The sequence below is a fragment of the Portunus trituberculatus genome, chromosome 50, assembly GCF_017591435.1.
Source record: "Portunus trituberculatus isolate SZX2019 chromosome 50, ASM1759143v1, whole genome shotgun sequence".
In the NCBI taxonomy this organism is placed as follows: domain Eukaryota; kingdom Metazoa; phylum Arthropoda; class Malacostraca; order Decapoda; family Portunidae; genus Portunus; species Portunus trituberculatus.
The window spans coordinates 2,834,080-2,858,012 of NC_059304.1; the positions used below are offsets into that span (position 1 = coordinate 2,834,080).

Here is a 23,933-nt window from a genome sequence, read left to right on the forward strand (position 1 = left end):
GACTGAGATGCTGCTGCTTTTTTTTTTTTTTTTTGTTAAGTTACAGTGAGTAATATAGTGGAAAGAAAGGGGATAAAAAGAAAATGAAAAGACCAAGTATTCATTTGTGATGTCGCAGCAATTGACTTATGTGCAACGTTGTGCCGTGAAAGCCAACCAAACTCCGGGTTCAAGCCCAGGCCACACAGCCCGAGGCGCGGCGGGCATGGCAGGGGTGCTGGAGTGGGAGTACTGGGAAGGGAGACCCGGGGTTTGTGTACGAAGGAGCGTTCCGGGAAAGCCCCAAGAGAAGGAGGTCTGCATCTACCACTACCTGCCTGATGACGGTGTGGGAAGTGTCTTTTTTCTCTCTCTTTTTTACTGAGTTGAGAATGGAGTATGCGCACACACACACACACACACACACACACACACACACACACACACACACACACACACACACACACGCTACGTAAATCATAACGTTTACACAGTAGAGGACACAGGACCCCGCTAAACTTCCCACCTGTTACCCATTGAAGGGCAAAGGATAAAAGTTAGTCAGATCCCGAGGTAAAGGCCTACGCGGGAAACCCAACAGCTCAGCAGCGCACAAGCACATATGCCCAACACCTGAGCATATCATATCGGAGCTCTTCCCACTCCTCAGACCAAGAAAGTTCTTCTTTCCTCATACACAGTCGCATTAAGCAACACAGATGTCCTGCCCGTGAATAACGAAAGGAACAATATATATTTACACATCTTTTCAGCGAAGTGAATGTTTGTCATAACCTCATCAAGGCACAGGATCAGTAACTTATGTTTAATGCTTTTTTTTTTTTTTTATGTAAGCTTGTAGGTAATAGTCCTCAACTAACAATTTACGTTGTACATTATTTGAATATTGCCACATTCAAGGACTTCCCGAACGTAGGTATCCATTCCACAGCAGCAGAACGAGGAGCACGCTGGGCAGCTTTACTGTTCCCTTTGTGTGTGTGTGTGTGTGTGTGTGTGTGTCCGCAGGTCGGTGTGTCACTCAAAGGACTTCCTGAGGTTTGGGGAGGTGAATACCCTCTCAGGCCAAACATTGCATGGAGAAAAGCACACGTCGGCCGTGCAGCCCCTCAGCGCTACAAGGCCCAGACACTTATTATGATCCACGACGTGCATTCAGGTGACAAAACCTCGTATTTGCGTGCCCAATGGTCGCTGGCCTCTAGATGACGTCAATATTCACCCACCAGAACAACTATAATTTCGTGCCTCACCAGTACACCACACAAATAACACAAAAGCTAGAGATATTACGCAAATAATAGGGCTTAAAAGTTTAGATTACCTCTGCCGGGACAGCACCAATCCTTGTAGAGAGTAAGGAGCGGCGTAGCTACCCACTCGCTGGTTCAGGCCTTACTGGCGCACTCAGGCCCTCAGAGGCTCAGTAGTCTGGCTTGTGGCCTTGCTAATGCTACTGCTGGAAAAGTTTCTCTCTCTCTCTCTCTCTCTCTCTCTCTCTCTCTCATATTTTTCTTGTAAATTTGTCCATAGATGGTGATACGGTATGTGTGTGTGTGTGTGTGTGTGTGTGTATTTACCTAGATTTATTTATCTAGTTGTATTATACAGGATTCGAGCGGGGCTCATCTTGTCTACATACTTATCTATTTTTTCTTTAAAGTTATGCATATTATGTGCTGTAGCAACTTCATCATTCAATGCATTCCACTTTTCCATCATTCTATATGTGGAAAAGTGTATTTTCCAATATCCTTCACACACTGCCTCTTCTCAACTTTCTCTGCATGTCCTTCTCCTGTCACCAGCACTAGGTCTTGCTTGTCTATCTTTTCAGTGCCAATAACTATTTCATACAATGTTATTTGGTTTCCTCTTTCTCTTCTATCTTGTAAGGTTTAAGGTTGGCAGTCCCATTTCCTTCAGCCCTTTAGTTCCGGCACCATCTTTGTATCTATCTTCTGAATCCGCTCTAATCTTCTTATATCCTTTCTCAAGCTCAGCGACTACACCACTGCTGTATATTCCAACTTAGGACGTATCATACTCGTAATAATTTTTTCCATCATATCCGTGTCCCAGTACTGAAATGTCATTCTAATATTAGTCAGCATTTTATACGTTGATCCAAATATCTTATGTGTTTTTCGGGGCTCAGTGTTTCTTCTATAACCACTCCCAGATCTTTTCCCTCTTTAGTCTTCATTATTTGTTCCTTTCCCATCAAATAGTTCCATACTGGTCTTCTCCTACTCTTTCCTAATTCTAATACGTGGCATTTCTTGGCATTGATTCTAACTTCCACTTCTTACTCCACTCATAAATTTTGTCTATATCTTCCTTTTTTTTATGCAGGATAGTGGGCCAGCCAAGGGCAACAAAATATTATAAGAAAAGACCCACTTGAATGCTGGTTCTCTAGAAGATAAGAAGAGAGTTAGCCAAAATTAGGGAGCAAATGTCTTGATACCTCCCTCTTAAAAAAGTCAAGTCGTAGAAAGACGGAAATACAGAAACAGGTAGGGAGTTCTAGAGGTTACCAGAAAAAGGTATGAATGATTAAGAGTACTGGTTAATTCTTGCGTTAGAGAGTTGGACAGAATAGGGATGAGAGGAAGAAGAAAGCCTTGTGCAGCGAAGCCGCAGGAGGAGGGGAGGCATGCAGTTACCAAAATCAGTAGAACAGTTAGCATGAAAATAGCGATAAAAGATAGAAAGAGATGCAACATTTCGGAAGTTAAAAAGAGGCTGAAGACAGTCAGTCAGAGGAGGGGAACTGATGAGACGAAAAGCCATTGATGCCTTCCTATCTAATAAAACTGTCCAACCATGCGAAGAGTACTCCATACAGGGTCGGATAAGACCCTTGTGAAAAGTTAGCAGTTCGAGGGACGAGAAAATCTGGCGGAGACGCCTCAGAACGCCTAATTTCATAGAAGCTGTTTCAGCAGGAGATGAGAAGTGAAGTTTCCAGTTAAAATTATGAGTAAAGGACAAACCGAGTATATTCAGTGTGGAAGAGGGAGACAGTTGAGTGTTATTGAAGAAGAGGGGATAGTTGTCTGGAAGGTGCTGTTGAGTTGATAGATGGAGGAATTGAGTTTTTTGAAGAATTGAAAACTATTAGATTTTTTGTCCCAAACGGAAATCTTAGAAAGATCAGAAGTCAAGCGTTCTGTGGTCTCCCTGCCTGATCTCTTGACTTCTTGAAGGGTTGGTTGACTCTGTAGGGTGTAGGGTAGTATCATCAGCGTAGGCGTGGATAGGGCAAGAAGTTTGGTTAAGATCATTAGTGAATAATAGAAAGAGAATGGGTGATAGGACAGAACCCTGAGGAACCCCATTATTAATAGATTAGAAGAAGAACAGTGGCCGTCTACTACAGCAGCAATAGAACGGTGGGATATGAAACGAGATAACGTTGCAGAGAGAAGGATAGAAGCCGTAGGAGGGCAGTTTCGAAATCAAAGTTTTATACCAGACTCTATCAAAAGCTTTTGATATGTCTAACGCGACAACAAAACTTTTACCGAAATCTTTAAAAGAGGATGACCAAGACTCAGTAAGGAAAGCCAGATGATCACAAGTAGAGCGACCTTGACGGAAGCCACACTGGCGATCAGATAGAAAGTTGTAAAGTGACATGTTTAAGAATCTTATTCAGGATAGATTCAAAAACTTTAGACAAAAAAGAGATTAAAGCTATAGGACGGTACAGTACAGTAGTTTGAATGATTAGAACGGCCACCCTTTTTAGGAACAGGTTGAATGTAGGCAAATTTCAAGCAAGAAGGAAAGGTAAAAGTCGATAGGCATAGTTGAAAGAGTTTGGCCAGGAAAGGTGCATGCACGGAAGTACAGTTTTTGAGAACAATAGGAGGGACCCCATCAGACTCATAAGCCTTCCAAGGGTTTAGGCCAGTGAGGGCGTGGAAAACACCATTACAAAGAATTTTGATCAAAGACATGAAATAGTCAGGGGGAGAAGGAGAGGGAGGGATAAGCCCAGAATCATCCAAGGTGGAGTTACTAACAAAGGTTTGAGGGAAGAGTTCAGCTTTAGAGACAGAAGAGATGGCAGTGGTGCCATCAGGATAAAATAAAAGAGGGAAAGATGAAGAAATTAAGTTACTGGAGATGTTTTTGGCTAGGTGCCAGAAGTCTCAATGGGAGTTTGAGTTTCAAAGATTTTGACATTTTCTATTTATGAAGGAGTGTTTGGCAAGTTAAAGAACAGACGTGGCATGATTCTGGGCAGAAATATAAAGTGCATGAGATTCAGGAGATGGAAGACTCAACTAGCTTTTGTGGGCAACCTCTCTACCATGTATAGCATGAGAACAGGCTGTGTTAAACAAAGGTTTAAAAGATTTAGGTTGAGAAAAAAAATGAGGAATGTACGCCTTCATGCCAGACACTATCACAGGGGTTCTCAACCTTTTTAATCTTATGTACCCCTCGAAGTCTTTCAGTATTGATTACGTACCCCTTACCCACAATGCAGCGTCAGGAAAGGTAAGAATAAATGCATGGTTTATTGACTTAATTTATTAAGTTTAATTTGTGTTATATATGTGGAGCAGACAAAATTTTTAATTAATATTAGTATGTTTCTATGAGGTAGTGTCGATAGGAACTGGTACCTCACAGGGAGACACTTACATTCAATACATTTACCAAAAAGGAACTATATCAGACAATTTTCGATCATTATGGCAGTGAACTAGTGTTGCTTGCAGCTAGTTGCAACTTATAACTAGTGATAGTGATAAATAAGTCACTGTGTGTGTGAATAACATATAAAATAATAAATCGGAACAAATATTATAGGTTTGCAAGGTTGTGTGGCAACTGTAATCCAAGAGAGCTTCCTCTCAAGTGATATAACTCCAAGAGTTTCCTTGTTAACGTTGTTAACGTGTCCTGGTTCTAGTGAAGGACACATCCAGCCTAGCACATGTAGGCCACATTGTATACTATAAACAAATTTGCAGTTATTCAAAGCTGAAGTATTTTGAGAAACCTGCCACGTACCCCAAAAATTCCTCTCAAGTACCTCCGGGGGTACATGTACCCCAGGTTGAGAACCTCTGTACTATCACCTTTGTTATGTGTTCAGCACAAAGAAATGGGTCTCTGACACAGAAACAGTAATCATTCCAAGGAAAATCAGCATAATACCTCCTCAGGTCCCACCAACTGATAGAGGCAAGATGCCAGAGGCACTTCCACTGTGGAGGATCCTATGGAGGGATTGGAGAAATAGGACAAGGTATAGAAATGAGATTGTGATTGGAGGAGACCAATGGAGAAGGTAGGGTAACAGCATAAGCAGAGGGATTAGAGGTAAGGAAGAGATCAAGAATGTTGGGCGTTTCTCCAAGACGGCTAGGAATACAAGTTGGGTGTTGCACCATTTGCTCTAGGTCATGGAGGATAGCAAAGTTGAAAGTTAGTTCACCAGGATGGTCAGTGAAAATAGAGGAAAGCCAAAGCTGGTGGTGAACATTGAAATCTCCAAGAATGAAGATCTCTGCAAAAGGATAGAGGGACAGAATGTGCTCCACTTTGGAAGTTAAATAGTCAAAAAATTCACAATAGTCAGAGGAGTTAGGGGAGAGATAGACAGCACAGATAAATTCAGTTAGAGAGTGGCTATTGAGTCGAAGCCAGATGGTGGAAAACTCGGAAGATTCAAGAGCGTGGGCACGAGAGCAAGTTAAGTCATTGCACACATAGACAACATCCAGCTTTGGAATGAAAATGAGGATAGAAAAAGTCAGAGGGAACAGAGAAGGGGCTACTGTCAGTAGCCTCAGACAGCTGTGTTTCAGTGAGGAAAAGAAGATGAAGTTTAGTAGAGGAGAGGTGGTGTTCCACAGATTGAAAATTAGATCTAAGACCACAAATGTTGCAGAAATTACATAGAAAAGTTGAGGGACATGTCAAGACATTTGTGGTCGTCATCAAGAGAGGAGTCCAACCTGGGGACATTTCTGGTCCCCTCCCCAGAAGGGGACTCCAAGGCTGGGTTTGGAGTCAGCAGCAGCAAACAGTCTTCTTGGGTCTTGACTATTCTTAGCAATTTTGCATCATCAGCAAACAAATTAATATAACTGGTCACTCCATTCTATATGTTGTTTACATATACCTGGCTGGAACATAATGGGGCCTAACACTGACCCTTGGGGCGTAGTGGATAAGGTGGTGAGTGTGGGATTGGCAGACGTCCATGCATAGGTTTGAATCCTACCACATACCACTTTGAAGTTATACCATTTGTCGAGTGGTTTATAGTTACCTACATGTCACCATGATACCCAGGTTCTAGGTCATTACACCAAAGATGCACTTGGGCAGAAGCTGAACAGCGCTTCTTACATAGGTACTCTTCAAGTGTACCTACAGGCGCTATAGGCCATAACATTAAAAAAGATAAATAAATACTCCACTTGTTACTTTACTCCAGAGTGAGTATGTATCTCTGATCGCAGTTCTCATCTCTCTGTCCTTCAAGTCATCCCTTATCCATTCTAACATTATTCCTCTCAGTCCTCTTATGTTCTCCAGCTTCCAAAGTAGTCTATTATGAGGGACTTTATCAAAAGCCTTTTCTATGTCCAGGTACACAATGTCCACCCATCCATCTCTGCTCTTCAGTCCTTCTACTACTCTTGAGTAGAAACTTAGTAAATTTGACACACATGATCTTCCTGTCCTGAACCCAAATTGTCTGTTCGATATATCTTGTTTTTCTTCCAGACCCATTTTTCTTTGATAATAACTTCAAATATCTTCCCTTGTAAGTGACACCAGTCTGTAATTTAATGGCTCAGTTGACTTTCTTCCTTTGAATATTGGGATTATGTTAGCTCTCTTCCATTCCAGTGGTAGTCTCCCTTCCTTTAATGAGCTTGTAACCATTTTTCAAATTGATTCTAACAATTGATCTTTACATTCCTTTAGTGCCCAGTCTGACACACCATCCAGCCCAATCGCTTTTTTGACATTCAAATTTTCTAGTAGTCTTCCGATTTCTTGTTTGTGCACTATGATTTCCTGCAAGCCTTGGCAATGCAATGACCTACTTGGTTCTGTAAACTCCTCTTCTTCAATTAATACATTTTTGAAACTGTCATTCATTATTTCACTCATTTCCTTTTCTATTTGGTATGTCTTCTCTCCTTTAACTATATTTTATATTGTTTCCTTATTCTTCATCTTACCATTTATATACTTATAGAAAAGCTTGGGTTCCTCTTCACTTTTCTGCACCACATCTTTCTCAAAGTTTCTTTCTTCTCTCTCCTTACTCTAATATATTAATTTCTCATATCCTTATACTGCTGTCTGATGCTTTCATTTTTCTGTTTTTTTTTTAGTGTCTTCTAAGCTTTATCTTCTTCCCTCTTAGCTTCTATACATCTGCAATTGTACTAAGCTTTTATACTTTGCTTTGCTCTATATTTGCTCTATAGATAGGCACACATTTCCTCTCTCCCTTGTTATACTTCTGTAGGAATAATTCATATTTCCCCTGTACTGTCTTTCTGTTCATAATATTCCTCCATTCTATGCAACCAAAAAAATTGTCTTAACTTTTCAAAATTTGCTCTTGCATAATCTAGTCTCTCCTTTTTGTAGTCCTTCCTGTATCTTAGCACATCCTCTTCCTATATTTCTTATACTAATGTTACATGGTCACTTTTTACAATTGGACTCTGATATTGTATGATAGGAGGGGCCTCTGGCTTCTTTGTGAATACCAGGTTAACCAATGAGGGGAAGAAGAACCAATGATGTTTCTTCTTCCCCTCTGTACTGTGTTGATTTTTCCACCCACTGATCCAGTGTATTCAACATAGTTGACTGTAACATCTCCTTGCTCCACGATCCAGCATTACCCATGACTTCCATCTCTCTCCAGTTTACTCTTTTGGAGTTGAAGTCTCCTACTAATAGTATTTTTCCATCTCTTCTTATCATATTATCATATTGGAGATTTCAATGTTCACCACCAGCTTTGGCTTTCCTCTCCCTTCACTGACCACCCTGGTGAACTAGCCTTCAACTTTGCTATCCTCCATGACCTAGAGCAACTGGTGCAACACCCTACTCGTATTCCTGACCGTTTTGGAGACACGCCCAACATTCTTGATCTCTTCCTCACCTCTAACCCTTCTGCTTATGCTGTCACCCTTTCATCTCCATTGGGCTCCTCCGATCACAATCTCATTTCTGTATCTTGTCCTATTTTCCAATCCCTCCGCAGGATCCCCCAAAGCGAAGGTGCCTCTGGCGTTTTGCCTCTGCCAGTTGGGGGACCTGAGGAGGTATTATGCTGATTTTCCTGGAATGATTATTGCTTCCGTGTCAGAGACCCATCTCTTTGTGCTGAACGCATAACAGAGGTGTTAGTATCTGGCATGGAGGCGTACATTCCTCATTCTTTTCTCAACCTAAACCTTCTAAACCTTGGTTTAACTCAGCCTGTTCTCGTGCTATACATGATAGAGAGGTTGCCCACAAAAGGTACTTGAGCCTTCCATCTCCTGAATCTCATGCACTTTATATCTCTGCCCGGAATCATGCCAAGTCTGTTCTTCAACTTGCCAAACACTCTTTCATAAATAGGAAATGTCAAAATCTTTCAAACTCAAACTCTCCTCGTGACTTCTGGCATCTAGCCAAAAACATCTCAAATAACTTCACTTCTTCATCTTTCCTCCTTTATTTCATCCTGATGGCACCACTGCCATCTCTTCTGTCTCTAAAGCTGAACTCTTTTCTCAAACCTTTGCTCACAACTCCACCTTGGACGATTCTGGGCTTGTCCTCCTCTCCTCCTCCCTCTGACTATTTCATGTCTACAATCAAAATTCTTCGTAATGATGTTTTCCATGCCCTTGCTGGCCTAAACCCTCGGAAGGCTTATGGACCTGATGGGGTCCCTCCTATTGTTCTCAAAAACTGTGCTTCTGTGCTTGCACCTTGCCTGGCCAAACTCTTCCAACTTTGTCTATCGACTTCTACCTTTCCTTCCTGCTGGAAGTTCGCCTACATTCAGCCTGTTCCTAAAAGGGTGACCGTTCTAACCCCTCAAACTACCGTCCTATAGCTTTAATCTCTTGCTTGTCTAAAGTTTTTGAATCTATCCTGAATAGGAAGATTCTCAAACATCTGTCACTTCACAATCTTCTGTCTGATCGCCAGTATGGCTTCCGTCAAGGTCGCTCTACTGGTGATCTTCTGGCTTTCCTTACTGAGTCTTGGTCATCCTCTTTTAGAGATTTCGGTGAAACTTTTGCTGTTGCGTTAGACATATCAAAAGCTTTTGATAGAGTCTGGCATAAAGCTTTGATTTCAAAACTGCCTCCTACGGCTTCTATCCTTCTCTCTGCAACTTTATCTCAAGTTTCCTTTCCGACCGCTCTATTGCTGCTGTGGTAGACGGCTACTGTTCTTCTCCTAAACCTATTAATAGTGGTGTTCCTCAGGGTTCTGTCCTGTCACCCACTCTCTTTCTATTATTCATTAATGACCTTCTTAACCAAACTTCTTGCCCTATCCACTCCTACGCTGATGATACCACCCTACATCTTTCCACGTTCTTTCAGAGACGTCCAACCCTTCAGGAAATCAACAGATCACGCGGGACGCCACGGAACGCCTGACTTCCGATCTTTCTAAAATTTCCGATTGGGGCAGAGAAAATCTAGTAGTTTTCAATGCCTCAAAACTCAATTCCTCCATCTATCAACTCGACACAACCTTCCAGACAACTATCCCTCTTCTTCAATGACACTCAACTGTCTCCTCTTCCACAATGAATATCCTCGGTCTGTCCTTTGCTCATAATCTTAACTGGAAACTTCACATCTCATCTCTTGCTAAAACAGCTTCTATGAAGTTAGGTGTTCTGAGGCGTCTCCGACAGTTTTTCTCGCCCTCCAACTGCTTACTCTGTATAAGGGCCTTATCCGTCCCTGTATGGAGTACTCTTCGCATGTTTGGGGGTTCCAGTCACACAGCTTTGCTTGATAGGGTGGAATCGAAAGCTCTTCGTCTCATCAACTCCCTCCTCTGACTAACTGTCTTCAGTCTCTTTCTCACCGCCGAAATGTTGCATCCCTTTCTATATTTTATCGCTATTTTCATGGTAACTGTTCTACTGATCTTGCTAACTGCATGCCTCCCTCCTCCTGCAGCCACACTGCACAAGGCTTTCTTCTTCCTCTCATCCCTATTCTGTCCAACTCTCTAATGCAAGAGTTAACCAGTACGCTCAATCATTCATCCCTTTCACTGGTAAACTCTGGAACTCCCTCCCTGCATCTGTATTTCCGAATTCCTACAACTTGTCTTCTTTTAAGAGGGAGGTAGCGAGGCATTTGCTCCCCTAATTCTGGCTGACGGTTTTGGCACTTTTTGAAGTCTTTGGAGAGCCAGCGCTCAAGTGGGCCTTTTTCTAACTTTCTTTTTTTGCCCTTGGCTGGCCCTCTTCCCTATGTAAAAAAAAAAAAAAAAAAAAAAAGTCGCAGGAAATTGTGAAATTGTAGTAAGAATTATTACTGCACGGAGTTTAGGTGCTCTGTGATGCAAATGGATGAAAAGGATGTGAATAATTATGTAACAATTCATGGATATTGATGTAATTTTCTGTTCATTTCTGTGTAGTGTCTCATTTCTCATTCCTGTAAAGACTGTCACCAACAGACTACATGTTCATCTTACAAATCTCATCTCCAGTATTCTTGTCTTCCCTATGAAAAAAAAAAAAAAAAAAAAGCACTTAATCACCTCTCCTTGCATTTCCTCATGTTCTCCATGTGGCACATAAGTGACTATGATTTTCTCTTTTTTTTCATTTCTTCAGTTTTGCTTGTTACTCCTGTTACTTCTGCCATGCCGTTTCCAAAGTGTACTTCCGCCACACATATATTATCACAAACCATTATCTGCACTCCTCTTCCTCCTTTACCCTTTCTGTTTCTTCTCCAACTTTTATATCCCTCTTCCTTAAAGCTACATGGATCTCCTACCTTAGCTTTGTTTCTGCTATGCACATTACATCCGGTCTTTTCTCCCTCAAATAGTCTCTAACCTTCAACACACTGGACAACAACCATTTATATTTGTATATGTCACTCTTAATTTCTTGCCTCTTCCAATACCTCTACTAGAACCCTCCAGTAGAAATTCTTCTCGATCTCCGTTCTTTCCTCGTTTTTTTTCCTTAGCTTCGTTTTTTAGCACTCTCTCCTTTTCTCTCTCTTCCAGGTTCATATCTCTGTTGGTCCATATATCATTAAATTCAGTGTCTTCAGCCAATTTTCTTTTCTTGCCATTATCTCCACTGCCACTTACGATCTCATTCTCACTTTCAGTGGTCTCTTTCCCCTTTCACTAAACCTTCACAATCTAAACATTTCCTCCACTTCTGTTCCAACCCCTGTGTGTTGTCTTGAACTAACTTAATAACATTCTTTGCCAACTCTCTCTCTCTCTCTCTCTCACGAACTTGTCAGGGTTGTGTGTTATTCACCACGGTCGTCTGCTGGTTACCTAGCCAGCCTTTCCCCTACGGAAAGAGCTCAGAGCTTGTAGTGACTGATTTTCGGGTAGGACTGAGACTACATCAATGTGTGTGTGTGTGTGTGTGTGTGTGTGTGTGTGTGTGTTATTCACCACAGTCGTCTGCTGGTCACCCAGCCAGCCTTTCCCCTAAGGAAAGAGCTCAGAGCTCGTAGTGACCGATCTTTGGGTAGGACTGAGACCACATCACACGCAACATACACAGGGAAAGCAAGGCCACAACCCCTCGAGTTACATCCCATACCTATTTACTGATAGGTGCATAGGGGCTACACATGAGGCTTACTCATTTGCCTCGCTGCTTCCTGGGACTCGAACCCAGGCCCTCTCGATTGTGAGTCAAGCATGCTAACCACTACACTTGTGAAGTGTGTGTTTCACTGTTTGATCTGCTGCAGTCTCTCACGAGACAGCCAGACATTACCCTACGGAACGAGCTCAGAGCTCATTATTTCCGATCTTCGGATAGGCCTGAGACCAGGCACACACCACACACCGGGACAACAAGGTCACAACTCCTCGATTTACATCCCATACCTACTCACTGCTAAGTGAACAGGGGCTACACATGAAAGGAGACACACCCAAATATCTCCACCCAGCCGGGGAATCGAACCCCGGTCCTCTGGCTTGTGAAGCCAGCGCTCTAACCACTGAGCTACTGGACTGTGTGTGTGTCTGTGTGTGTGTGTGTGTGTGTGTGTGTGTGTGTGTGTGTGTGTGTGTGTGTGTGTGTGTGTCCTGTCTATCATTGTACAGATGGTGATGTTACCTGTTAATAAAAAGGCTTATGCAATGACCCATCAATAATACCAAGTGCTCTATGAGCAAGCAAGATGGTAATAACATAAATAATACTGTCTTATCTATCTATCTATCTCCTACATACCATACTGGCAATCCCATACAAGGTGCCCCACACACAAATCATTCACACCCTTAATCTGTTTAGCCTCTACTGGATATAAGTTTCTACTGCAAATTTGAAACAATTTTATCATTCTAGATTGAGAATGATCAACAACTGTTTCATTAGAAAAATTCAAGTAGGTATTTCTGGAGTGGTAACATGACTAGGAAATGACAACTGAGAGAGAGACAGAGACAGAGAGAGAGAGAGAGAGAGAGAGAGAGAGAGAGAGAGAGAGAGAGAGAGAGAGAGAGAGAGAGAGAGAGAAATCAAAATAGGAGACAAGATAGAATAAACCCTCTTACCATGTCTTAGATAAGCTTACCACATTACTCTCGCAGCCATCATGATCATACAGCAACCAGTGTTCTGTCTTGGTTGTTCTTTAAGTACGTACTAATAAAGTCTCAAAACTTTTGAGGTGAACACTTAAAAGGTGGCACTCTAATGGAGGAAAGGTGACAGGCAGGCAGCACCATACAATGGAGAACATCAGCATGTGGAGAAGGATTGTCAGTTCCCTCCTCCACATCCCCTTTTAGCTTTCCCAGTATTTGTAGACCAGTACTCATTTAAGGCTATATGAATCTAGTCACAGGCAGTTGTCCCATAAAATTCTGAGTTATAACCATGATTAGAATCTGGGACTTCTTACATTGTAATCAGATTTTTTTTTTTTTTTTTTTTAGCCCCACAGCTAGGTGGCCACTGGAGAAGGAGGAGAGTTAAACCGAATGCTACCATTACAGCCACCACAGTTAGCCAAACTACAAACTATGTGCACAGAGTTTGAATTGGTGAATCCGAGAGGCATTCAAAATGCTTCATGTGGCATTCTTTGCTCTTTGGATCATTACAGTACCACTGCTTAACCACTGCACTACATGGTGAATCTATGTGCTCAGTGTGCTCCACCTGTTGTGGATTGGGAAGGTAAATGTGAGTTAAGTCATGAAACTGAACATATGAGAAGGAAAAGGACGGACTACAACTATGAAGAGACTATTGTCTCTTATGCTGACAACAGTAATATTTTATAAACATCAAATTGTGTAAAACATGAATGTTTTACATAACAGTTTTGAAATGATAATCTCTACATTTTATCAGAGTGAAGTGGTGCATACCAATGGCCAGCCATAAGTTGATCAAACTAAAACTGCCACTCATGCCGCAACATGTTGCACCATCAGGTATAAGTAAAACAATGTTCCATGTTCAACACAATAAAAGTCTAATAAATGGAAATATTTAACATTATATCTTCAATAAATATAATATATATATATATATATATATATATATATATATATATATATATATATATATATATATATATATATATATATATATATATATATATATATATATATATATATATATATATATATATATATATATATATATATATATATATATTGGATGATAACTCTATATACTGTACTATATCTGGTTGACATCCCCCTAAAAGGGAACTGACAAGACATCAAGCCTTGTCTTGATAACAGAGTTAAAATACTAAGGAGATGGTCTTCACTTCCCTCACTACTTCCTTCCTATCACACCACATAACACACAGGAAGTACAGAGGCAGCAGCACTCTTCCACCCTGGCCGTGCAGCATGTGGCAAACAGTGTTCCTGCCACATGCCACAGCAAACAACAAAAGTACAAGTTAATGATTATGAGCATTCATATGAGGTGCAGTGTATTCAAAGAAGAGAAATCACACTGACTGGAAGAGAAAGCTTCTTTAAGGTGGGTGCCTATGGGTATTTTTCAATGAATATTTAAAACTGAATCATTTTTTTTCTTTTTTTCTCAGGATGCCTATGATAACCTAAATTACCAGATAGTAAGACCTATTTTTGTAAAATTAAATCCCTCCCTCCCCCCCCGGACGATTTTTAAATGTCCAACACAGTTGCGTCACAGCCTGCTTTACGTGCCAAAACACTTGCTATTATTCAGTGCTTGCAATGTACATAAAATTTTATCACAAGAGAATTTTTTCTCTGTAAATTTGTCATCTGTCATATTTCTAGCCCAGTGTAGTGAGTCACGCACAAAACACTACTGCCAATCTAGTCTTAGACGGGAGGTATATCATTCGCTCCTCTTCTGCACAAAAGCCAAACAAACGTTGTTAGAAATACCTACAAGCACAGGATAACAAGAAAGAAACTTTTGAACACTGAGAAGACATGGAGCAAGATTGATAACATTTTATAAAGGGTACAGATGTCATATCCAGCAAGACCACAATGTATACACAATCATATTTGATAATTTCTTGCCAATCAGATAAATACAAATGGAAAGGCAATGAAAATGGGCAAAAATCTTTAGAAAGGCGATATTTCAGTTTTTTTTTTTTTACTTAAAAAATTTCAGAAAATTGGTAAAATATCTGAGGAAGATCTCATTAAAAACTAGAACAAAAAGCATTTTTTGTATTTAGAAAATTTCAGAAAATGTAAATAGAAAATGGAACACAGAGTAAAGAAAATTATAGATGAAAAAAATTGACTGGTAAACAAAGTCTGTGAGGAAAAAAAAAAAAAAAAAAAAAAAAAAAAAAAATGTTTTGTTTGAGTCTCCCAAACACTTCAACCAAATTCCATGAAATTGACAAAATTTCATATATAGCCACTTGGAGGAAACATACATTTTGTATGCCTGCTAGATTTCCCCAGAAACCCACCTTAAGACAGGAAAGACAATTTTCCCTGCACAGATGCTTCCAACACGGATGGACAGTATTCTCCTCTATAATGAACACTCCATTCATTGTGAGGCAGAACACTAAGAAATACTTCAAACACAGGAGAATGATCACACACATGCACACATACACATACAGGCATACACATGCTCAAATGCACACACATACACATACATACACACACATACTCTAATAATAACGTGGGGATAAATGCTAATGATGTGTTGCTGTCAGTACAGGTAAGTACACCTTCAAATATGTGTCATGTAAATGTTACATAATGACATATATAAATACATATATATATACATACTATATGTATATATATATATATATATATATATATATATATATATATATATATATATATATATATATATATATATATATATATATATATATATATATATATATATATATATATATATATATATATATATATATATATATATATATATATATATATATATTATAATCAACACAAAAATAATAGAACTCATATACAGTATGATTAATACAAAGGCTTTACCAATTAATAAATCTATAAATTTTGATATAAATTTGATAGACTAGGAAAAAATAGAAGGGCTTTATGTACTACTGTAGGAAGCCAATCAGGACTGAGGGTGCCTCCAGCTGGGTGATGTGCTGCAGTCTGGCAGGCCCCAGCTGTGACCTGATGGCCAGCCGGCAGCATTGGGTGAGGGACGGCGGACACTTCTCATGGGCTGCTAGCACCTTGGCCATGGCAGAGGATGGACCGGCCAGATGTCGGGCAGTGCACCCATGGCTGTGGGTGGTGAGGGATGGGATGCCTTTAGTGATAAATTTCCATTTTTCATTTCCTGCTTTTCATTTTCCCATGCACTTTTCTTGTTTTTCCATCCAGCAAGCCAGCTCAATTTCTCTCATTTAATTTGCTGTTTGCACTTAATATGTAAATAAGCTCTGGCCACAAAAAATTCAGTACGTATAGGCAAGCAGTTTTTCTTTTTCTTTTTAGAATTAATTAAACAACACTCTACAGTACATTGCTAGATATTCAAGAGTGAATGCTGAATATTTGCTAAGACAATAAATCTTTCCTCATACCATAAATTAGGAATTATAAAGTCTAGAGATTACATAAGCAAAAATACTGAAATCTGAAAAAGTAAGAAATCTCCAACCAATGCCATGGTGATTTTCTGATGAGGGAAATCACAAATCCAAAACTGACAATGACAAAAATAAAATTTCCTTTAGCTTACTTCCTAATACCACTGAGGTGCAGGGTCCTACCAATCCTATAATTTACCAGAAGTCTTTGAACCACAACAAATACCTCAAAATTGTCTTGTATTGCCACCTCTTCCATGCTCATAGGAGGTTATGGTATTTTTGTAAGACTTTGTTTTCTGCCTCCTCTCTCTCTCTCTCTCTCTCTCTCTCTCTCTCTCTCTCTCTCTCTCTCTCTCTCTCTCTCTCTCTCTCTCTCTCTCTCTCTCTCTCTCTCTCTCATCTCTTCTTTGGCTTGCCTTATCTTTTTCCATCCATGTCCTTATCTCCCATTCTGCCAAAATACTGCTCATCCTTTCTCTTAATGTAACAAAACAAATCAACTCTCTTTTCTTATATTACCTAAAACATCTGTTAGTATAGCTGTTCCTCTTACTATATCATTGCCCACTCCATCCATCCCTAACCCCAAACATTCAACTTAAGGAGAGTCTTAAGCAAAACACAGTACTCGTAAAAAAGACAAATATCACATTTTTCAATTCCACTATAAAACAAATACAGTACCCAGAATTCATTTGGCAGTCAAATCATAGGATTATGCATATAGCAGCACACACAGTGTCAAGTTTAAAGAGAGATGAGAGAGCATGGCATGATAAACACCAACAAAAATATTTTGGAGTATATGGTTTATTATCCCTTGTCATTTGGCCATTAACAAACATTGTTCTCTATGGTAACTCCTCTCCAACCTTTGGCTCTCACACAACACTCACCATAGCACACAGACAGTTACCACTAAACATGGAAGGAGGTTTTGGTCACATATCTGCTTGTTGTGTGTTTCTTGGTTGATTTCATGATAGCCTTTCTACTGCCCCTCAGTTATATGAAGTGACTTTCTGAGGACTTCCAGCAGTGAGGTAAATTTCTAGGCAAATGCTTGAAGAGCCACCACCAGGAACTCTGATAGCATCACCCCAAGGGAAATAACTCATGTAGTCATGAAATCATTACTTTATCACATTCATGTGAATACTCAAAAGAAGGTTTCTCGTTAAATTCTAAAGGTTTCGAGTCTTAATTCCTAAATTTTTTTTCTGCCTTTTTTCATTAATTTCTTTCCCCCTAACATTCTCGTATCTGTAACATCTCTCTTTTCCTGTGACTTCTCTATAGCAACATCTCAGTACCATGTGTTATCATCCCAGATACATGTATATGGATATGGAATATAGTGTGAGTTATAATTCTGGCACTTGGGCAGGAAAATAAATCTGAATGAACACAACTGGTCAGCAACAGAAGAGCCTCCATGGAAGCAAATGTTACCTGTCTTGCATGTAGGCATTAGCGCCGTAAGCCAGGAGAAGCTGTGTCGCCTCCACACTCTTGCTGTACATTGCAATATAGTGAAGTGGAGTCTTGTGGTTCTTTATGGCATTCACACTGGCACCTGCAAATAAAGAGGCACCTTTACACTCCATAGATCTAATACATTCTCTGTAAATCATTCATCAAAGTATTCTCATTATGTAGTTGTTTGAATTGGTTCACAAAGGTTTACCTCCTCTTAATAGGTACCTGATACACCTTCAAATTCCACAGGTTTCATATTATGAAACCTGTGGAATTCGAAGGTGCTCTGTGTACAAATAATTCCTCTAACTATTTTTGTTATACTTTTGTTCAAACTGTTACATGGTTCACCTGCTCTTAGTAGAAACTTTATACAATCTGCTGAGGGTGCCTGCATGGAGCACGCAGCATGGAGTGGTGTGCCATAGTGGAGATCATTGACGTTGAGGTCAGCCCCTGCCGTCACAAGGAGTGCCACAATGTCTGTGTAACCTGTTCAAGGAAGTCAAGGTGTCAGTCATGCAGAAAAAGAGCTAAGCATAATTTGAATATACGGCAACATTGGAGATGTGGCAGGAAATGCAACACAACGGATGTGGACAAGAATACTGGAGATGAGATTTGTAAAATGAACATGTAGTCTGTTGGTGACAGTCTTTACAGGAATGAGAAATGAGACACTACACAGAAATGAACAGAAAATTACAACAATATCCATGAATTGTTACATAATTATTCACATCCTTTTCATCCATTTGCATCACAGAGCACCTAAACTCCGTGCAGTAATAATTCTTACTACAATTCCACAATTTCCTGCGACTTTTTTTTTTTTTTTTTTTTTTTTACGTAGGGAAGAGGGCCAGCCAAGGGCAAAAAAAAGAAAGTTAGAAAAAGGCCCACTTGAGCGCTGGCTCTCCAAAGACTTCAAAAAGTGCCAAAACCGTCAGCCAGAATTAGGGGAGCAAATGCCTCGATACCTCCCTCTTAAAAGAAGACAAGTTGTAGGAATTCGGAAATACAGATGCAGGGAGGGAGTTCCAGAGTTTACCAGTGAAAGGGATGAATGATTGAGCGTACTGGTTAACTCTTGCATTAGAGAGTTGGACAGAATAGGGATGAGAGGAAGAAGAAAGCCTTGTGCAGCGTGGCTGCAGGAGGAGGGGAGGCATGCAGTTAGCAAGATCAGTAGAACAGTTACCATGAAAATAGCGATAAAATATATATAGAAAGGGATGCAACATTTCGGCGGTGAGAAAGAGACTGAAGACAGTTAGTCAGAGGAGGGGAGTTGATGAGACGAAGAGCTTTCGATTCCACCCTATCAAGCAAAGCTGTGTGACTGGAAGCCCCCCAAACATGCGAAGAGTACTCCATACAGGGACGGATAAGGCCCTTATACAGAGTAAGCAGTTGGAGGGGCGAGAAAAACTAAATAATGCATATTCACATTTACAGAATAGGATATGTCAGGAATTTTTCCATCATCAATCTTAACTATTAGTAAAAAGAAATTCCTGTTAGTAACCAAAAAATCCATCACAACAGCATGCTCACAATCAAAGAAACATGAACAAGTTAGCATGATACCCAGAACTGAACAGAGAGACAAAGCTTCCATCAGTCTCACCTCTGAGTGCTGCCTCATGAAGTGGTGTGGCAGGCAGCAGGGGAGGGTTAACCAGTGCCCCACTGGTCAGTAGTAGCTTCACACAGTCCACGCTACCTCCTGCACATGCATCACACAGCGGTGTACTGTTGTCTATGCTTTGGGCGTTGACCTGAAAAGTATGATACAACAAATATACAATTCAGATGAATAATAAACAACAGTAAAATATTTTTAAATACCATGATTAGGAATCTTAAACAGCAGACTTGAATGGGACACACCCTGGTTTTGTACCTGATAAGGACACATGATGGAAAGATTACAGACAGACAACTAGAAATATTCACCAGTAACAACGATCTACACAGATGACTATACTTTTTTCTTTTCCCACAAGTGTATCAGAGAGGAGACAATGAACATGTAAAATGCCACCATGTGACAACTTGGTGGCATCATGGGCTGGGGCAGATGGTATAAAGCAAGCCATGCTCATGTCACACTGGTAAGAACACATCAAGTTGCTTGAAAGTCAGCTGAGGTTTGGAGAGCACACTCTTATCATCAACATCTTAGAAGTAGAAAAATTCCAACCTCATCTTTGACTGCCACCTGTGAAGTGTAGCATGGCCACCTACTTGACACTAAGGGCCTCATGAAGCTCTAGAAGACACAAGTGAGACCTATAGTGTAATGAAAACTCACTTGGATGAACAGTTTCCAGTGCCACTTCTCTCTACTAGACAGCATTGTGTTATAATGAGCTGTGTGGCAATGACCAACACCAGTAACACTAACTACAGCAATGCCACCTGCAAAAACAGTGGCAACAGCAAAATCCTGAAGCAGGATGTCTCTTACAGACAAATGTACACAATGCAGCACTGTAGATCTGGCTGATGCTTTCATACTGCTGCAGGTCCACGTGCCCTGATGTCCCGGACAGCATGAGTGAATATATTATGATACCAATGCTGTCTAACCTCCTTGACGGTCTGTGGGTCCACACAAGGTGTCAGAAAACCTTCCTGTGTCCACTCAACTGATTAAATTTGTTGGCAACAACTGGCTCTGAACAAATTAATATAGAACAAATATGTTTTGAGGAGGATGTATTAAAAAGTGTAATCATGGTATAGCAACAGTACCCTAAATTGGTTTGTTTGCAAGAAAACAAATCATTTCAAATTCAACTATTTTAGCTGTGTTGATCTGTAAATGTTAATTATAAATTGATACAAAACCCTTATGTTATAATTGCTCCTGATGAAGTGCAGAGATAAATTTTTAAACAGTTCTAGCATTACAAAATGAAAACTGATGTGTTTCTTTCAGATGGTAAATTAAATTGCTTTAATTAAACCATTCACTTAGATAAAACAACATCAAAAAATTCTTACACCTTATCCTACACAAACTGAGTCTTTAAGCAACTGGGGAGAGAGTAAAATTTCTTGAGAGATGACTGCATATGAGCTGTTGAAGATTTTCTAAACTTCACACAAGAAAATACAAAATTACATTATAAATATTTGGACATATTCTCCGTAGTTAATAAAAAGAGTTTTGTGCATTAGACCTAAGACATAGCATGCTGTCTTCCATGCCCAACCCTCCTGGTTGCCCCCTAGCCTCACCCAGGCACCATGCTCCAGCAGGAAGCGGGTGATGTGCTGGTCCCCGGTTAGACAGGCCATGTGCAGCGGCGTCACACGGTCATAGTGCTGTTCGTTGATGTCGTGTCCGTCATCAACAAGATCTCGCACGTGTTTGAAGTTCTTGGATGCCACAGCATTGTGCAGTGGGAACAGCTGAACTCCTATAAGACAAGACAAGCTTTTTACATCCGTTCACATTTACTCACAAGACTCAAGGCCAATGTTGATCATAAATGCAATTCAAACCAATGAAAATATTTCAGACATGAGACTCTATATTTGTGTATAATACTTGTATTGTGGATGACACAACTTTATGGTTCACTAAATGCTGTCTGGTCCCACACTTCAGGCTGAGGCTGTATATGTTAGCAACACAAATGGTGAGAGAATGGGAGTGTGGCCATCTGCTACTGTTTTGCCTTCCCACCCTGTGCACAGCAGGAAAGAGGGTTGAGTGTCATAATAGTTTTCTATGTGAACTGCACCTAATACTGTAGTTGCATTCTATAACACTACACCATTACAAATGTGTTTAGTTTATAAAATCTCTGTGAGAAATAAAGCCAATATAAATGTAAGGGTATTAGATACTTCAATTTTCATTTCTTTGCAGAGTTGCTTGATTTCTTGACATACTGAATTACACTGGACTCATTAGTTCTGCTTCATCTCAATGAGGTTGAACTTTCAAGCATTAATGGATGATAAACATTAATGACCTCTGACTCATTATTTTTGCAGCAGTCTAACAGATACTACAACCTTCACAGCCATCATATCTCTCTCTCTGCCTCACACACGTACTCACGGGTGTAAGCCTCATCCCCGGCCGGAGACACAGCCATGGTGCCGACAAGTGCACCTCTTTACCACCACCAAGTCACTGATCAGGCAGTTATGGAATGAAAGATCTGTATAAATATGCAACAATATGTGTGTCAGCATATGTCTAGATTATGTTAGTCTAGTAACACTGAGCTACCTTAAAAGATGGATAAAAAAATTTGCACTACTTGAAAAGAAAAATCAAGTGTAGTCATCTGATCAAATGTGAAAGTAAATAAGGGATATATGTATATACATATAAATAAATGTTTGAACAGCTGATTTTTTTTTTTTTTTTTTTTTCAAAAATAAATGGAATGTGATGACATTAAGAACACATATACACAAGCTGTGTTAAGTACACTAACAGGTCTTATGTGCACTCAATACAATATGCTCATTTCCAAATCTCTTATATCACTTTCTAGGTTATTCAGTAATCTGCATCATCATTCTTCTATTCACTTAGAAATAGATTTAATTCTATATTTGTAGCCTTGCTTTTTTCTTTTTATGTAGGAGAGAGGGCCAGCTAAGGGCAAAAAAAAAAAAAAAAAAGCCCACTTGGGTGCTGGTTCTCTAGAAGAAAGAAAAGCGTTAACCATAATGAGGGAGCAAATGTCTCGATACCTCCCTCTTAAAAGGAGATAAGTTGTGGGAAGGCAGAAATACAGAAGCAGGTAGAGGGTTCTAGAGTTTACCAGAAAGAGGTATGAATAATTGAGAGTACTGGTTAACTCTTGCACAAAGTTACACAAGGCTTTCCAGTTATTTTCACCTCTCTTGTATATATCTTCCAAATAACAGAGTTATCCAATGTCCTCACTTCTTCATCCCGTTCAGTGGTAAACTTTGGAGCACTACCTTATTTGATTTTTCCTGCCTGCAATGAAGTTGAGTTCACTGAAGAAAAGCATTTAACTCAGAAATTATTCTTGTATTCTAAACCTGTTTTATGCACATAAAAAAATAATAATAGGCTTCATTCTCAATATTAAGTTACATCTCTTTTACACATAACAATAAAGTAAAGACAAAAATTTTCATGAAAAGCAATGCAAAAAGAGGAAGTGTAAAGAAGCCTCCAATGACTTTGTCAATAACATTTTTGACAATCATGACATTATGTAAGTAAGCAGAAATCACTAAGCAAGGTATCATTTCCACCCATCATATACAAATGGAAGTCAGATAAAATAATTCACTTACAACATGACAAAATCAAAAGATGAGAAAATTTCTTTTCCCTGGTAATTTAAATTTTGTGATCCATTTCCAGGGCATGCTACTAGTCTCAGAATTGCTTCAATCCCCACAAATTTTGGGGACTTGTTGAACATGAGAATCTAGCCTAATACAACCTATCATTATTCTTTCACACAAATATATATTTTTTTATAAACCTTTATATCTTTACTGAAGCCTTAACACCTAAATAATTTCAATTGGTTTTAAAGAACCCCATTCTTGAAATTACTTGAATCACTTACATTAGCATATTCTCTTGATGGGGAAGAAATTTGTAATTGCCTTTGATTTTTATAACAATCTGCCGGGCTAGGACAAACAATCACAGTGTTATCGGCATAATCATTGTAAGACTCCAGTGTGACACAAGCATCTAGAAGTAACAGTCTAACGACTTATAGAGGTTTACAGGCATGCATTTAGTTAATTTGTAAATATAAGAGATGGTCATTATCATAGAATACCATATCATTGCTCATACACCACAATGTTATATGAACAATCATTCATGATAATCTGGCAGACCAATTATTTTTAACTTGCACTGCTAACCACTGCACAACTTCCGAATCAGCGAGTAGAACTTGACGACACACGCCTCACTCCCTCGGGTAGGTGAAGGAGGTAAACTTGAAGCAGCAGAGAAGACGAACACCTCGAATGCATCGAAACAAAAGTCAATCCACGAAACGCGACACGCAACATGAATTGTTTACCTTGGGCCAGCTGATGCGTGTTTACCCGCCCGCCTGCCCGCGCCACCCACAGATGGCGCAT

The 23,933-nt window shown here is 39.8% G+C and overlaps 2 protein-coding genes across 7 annotated transcripts in view; both read right to left on the minus strand.

Moving 5' to 3' along the window:
- LOC123499550 (ileal sodium/bile acid cotransporter-like) overlaps positions 1-1,453 on the minus strand; it is a 24,094-nt gene extending 22,641 nt beyond the window's left edge. Inside the window, exon 1 of the mRNA XM_045247657.1 lies at positions 1,325-1,453. The gene's annotated coding sequence lies outside the window, so the exon portion shown is untranslated. The remainder of the gene's footprint in view (positions 1-1,324) is intronic.
- Positions 1,454-15,695: 14,242 nt separating this feature from the next.
- LOC123499552 (ankyrin repeat and SOCS box protein 13-like) lies at positions 15,696-23,932 on the minus strand. Of its 6 annotated transcripts, none has more exons than XM_045247661.1 (7): positions 23,873-23,932; positions 21,892-21,966; positions 21,060-21,241; positions 19,441-19,591; positions 18,162-18,302; positions 17,784-17,907; positions 15,696-16,020 (listed from the first exon to the last, which is right to left on the minus strand). In XM_045247661.1, exons 2-7 carry the CDS (start codon positions 21,926-21,928, stop codon positions 15,828-15,830), a joined length of 828 nt encoding a protein of 275 aa, XP_045103596.1. In that variant the 5' UTR covers positions 21,929-21,966; positions 23,873-23,932; the 3' UTR covers positions 15,696-15,827. The 6 variants fall into 6 exon arrangements, with proteins under 6 accessions (XP_045103596.1, XP_045103595.1, XP_045103597.1 ...); XM_045247660.1 differs by having other exon boundaries at positions 23,709-23,915; XM_045247662.1 differs by having other exon boundaries at positions 21,892-21,994; positions 23,709-23,915.
- Position 23,933: the final 1 nt, after the last annotated feature.

What these genes read in the sequence shown, in the direction of transcription:
- LOC123499552 (XM_045247661.1), bottom strand. Translation starts at nt 21,928, where the DNA reads ATGGCTGTGTCTCCGGCCGGGGATGAGGCTTACACCC. An exon ending in TGCTGGAGCATGGTGCCTGG is followed by an intron (nt 19,592 to 21,059) that starts GTGAGGCTAGGG and finishes CATACTTTTCAG; the next exon opens with GTCAACGCCCAAAGCATAGA. An exon ending in AAAGTTTCTACTAAGAGCAG is followed by an intron (nt 17,908 to 18,161) that starts GTGAACCATGTA and finishes CTTTATTTGCAG; the next exon opens with GTGCCAGTGTGAATGCCATA.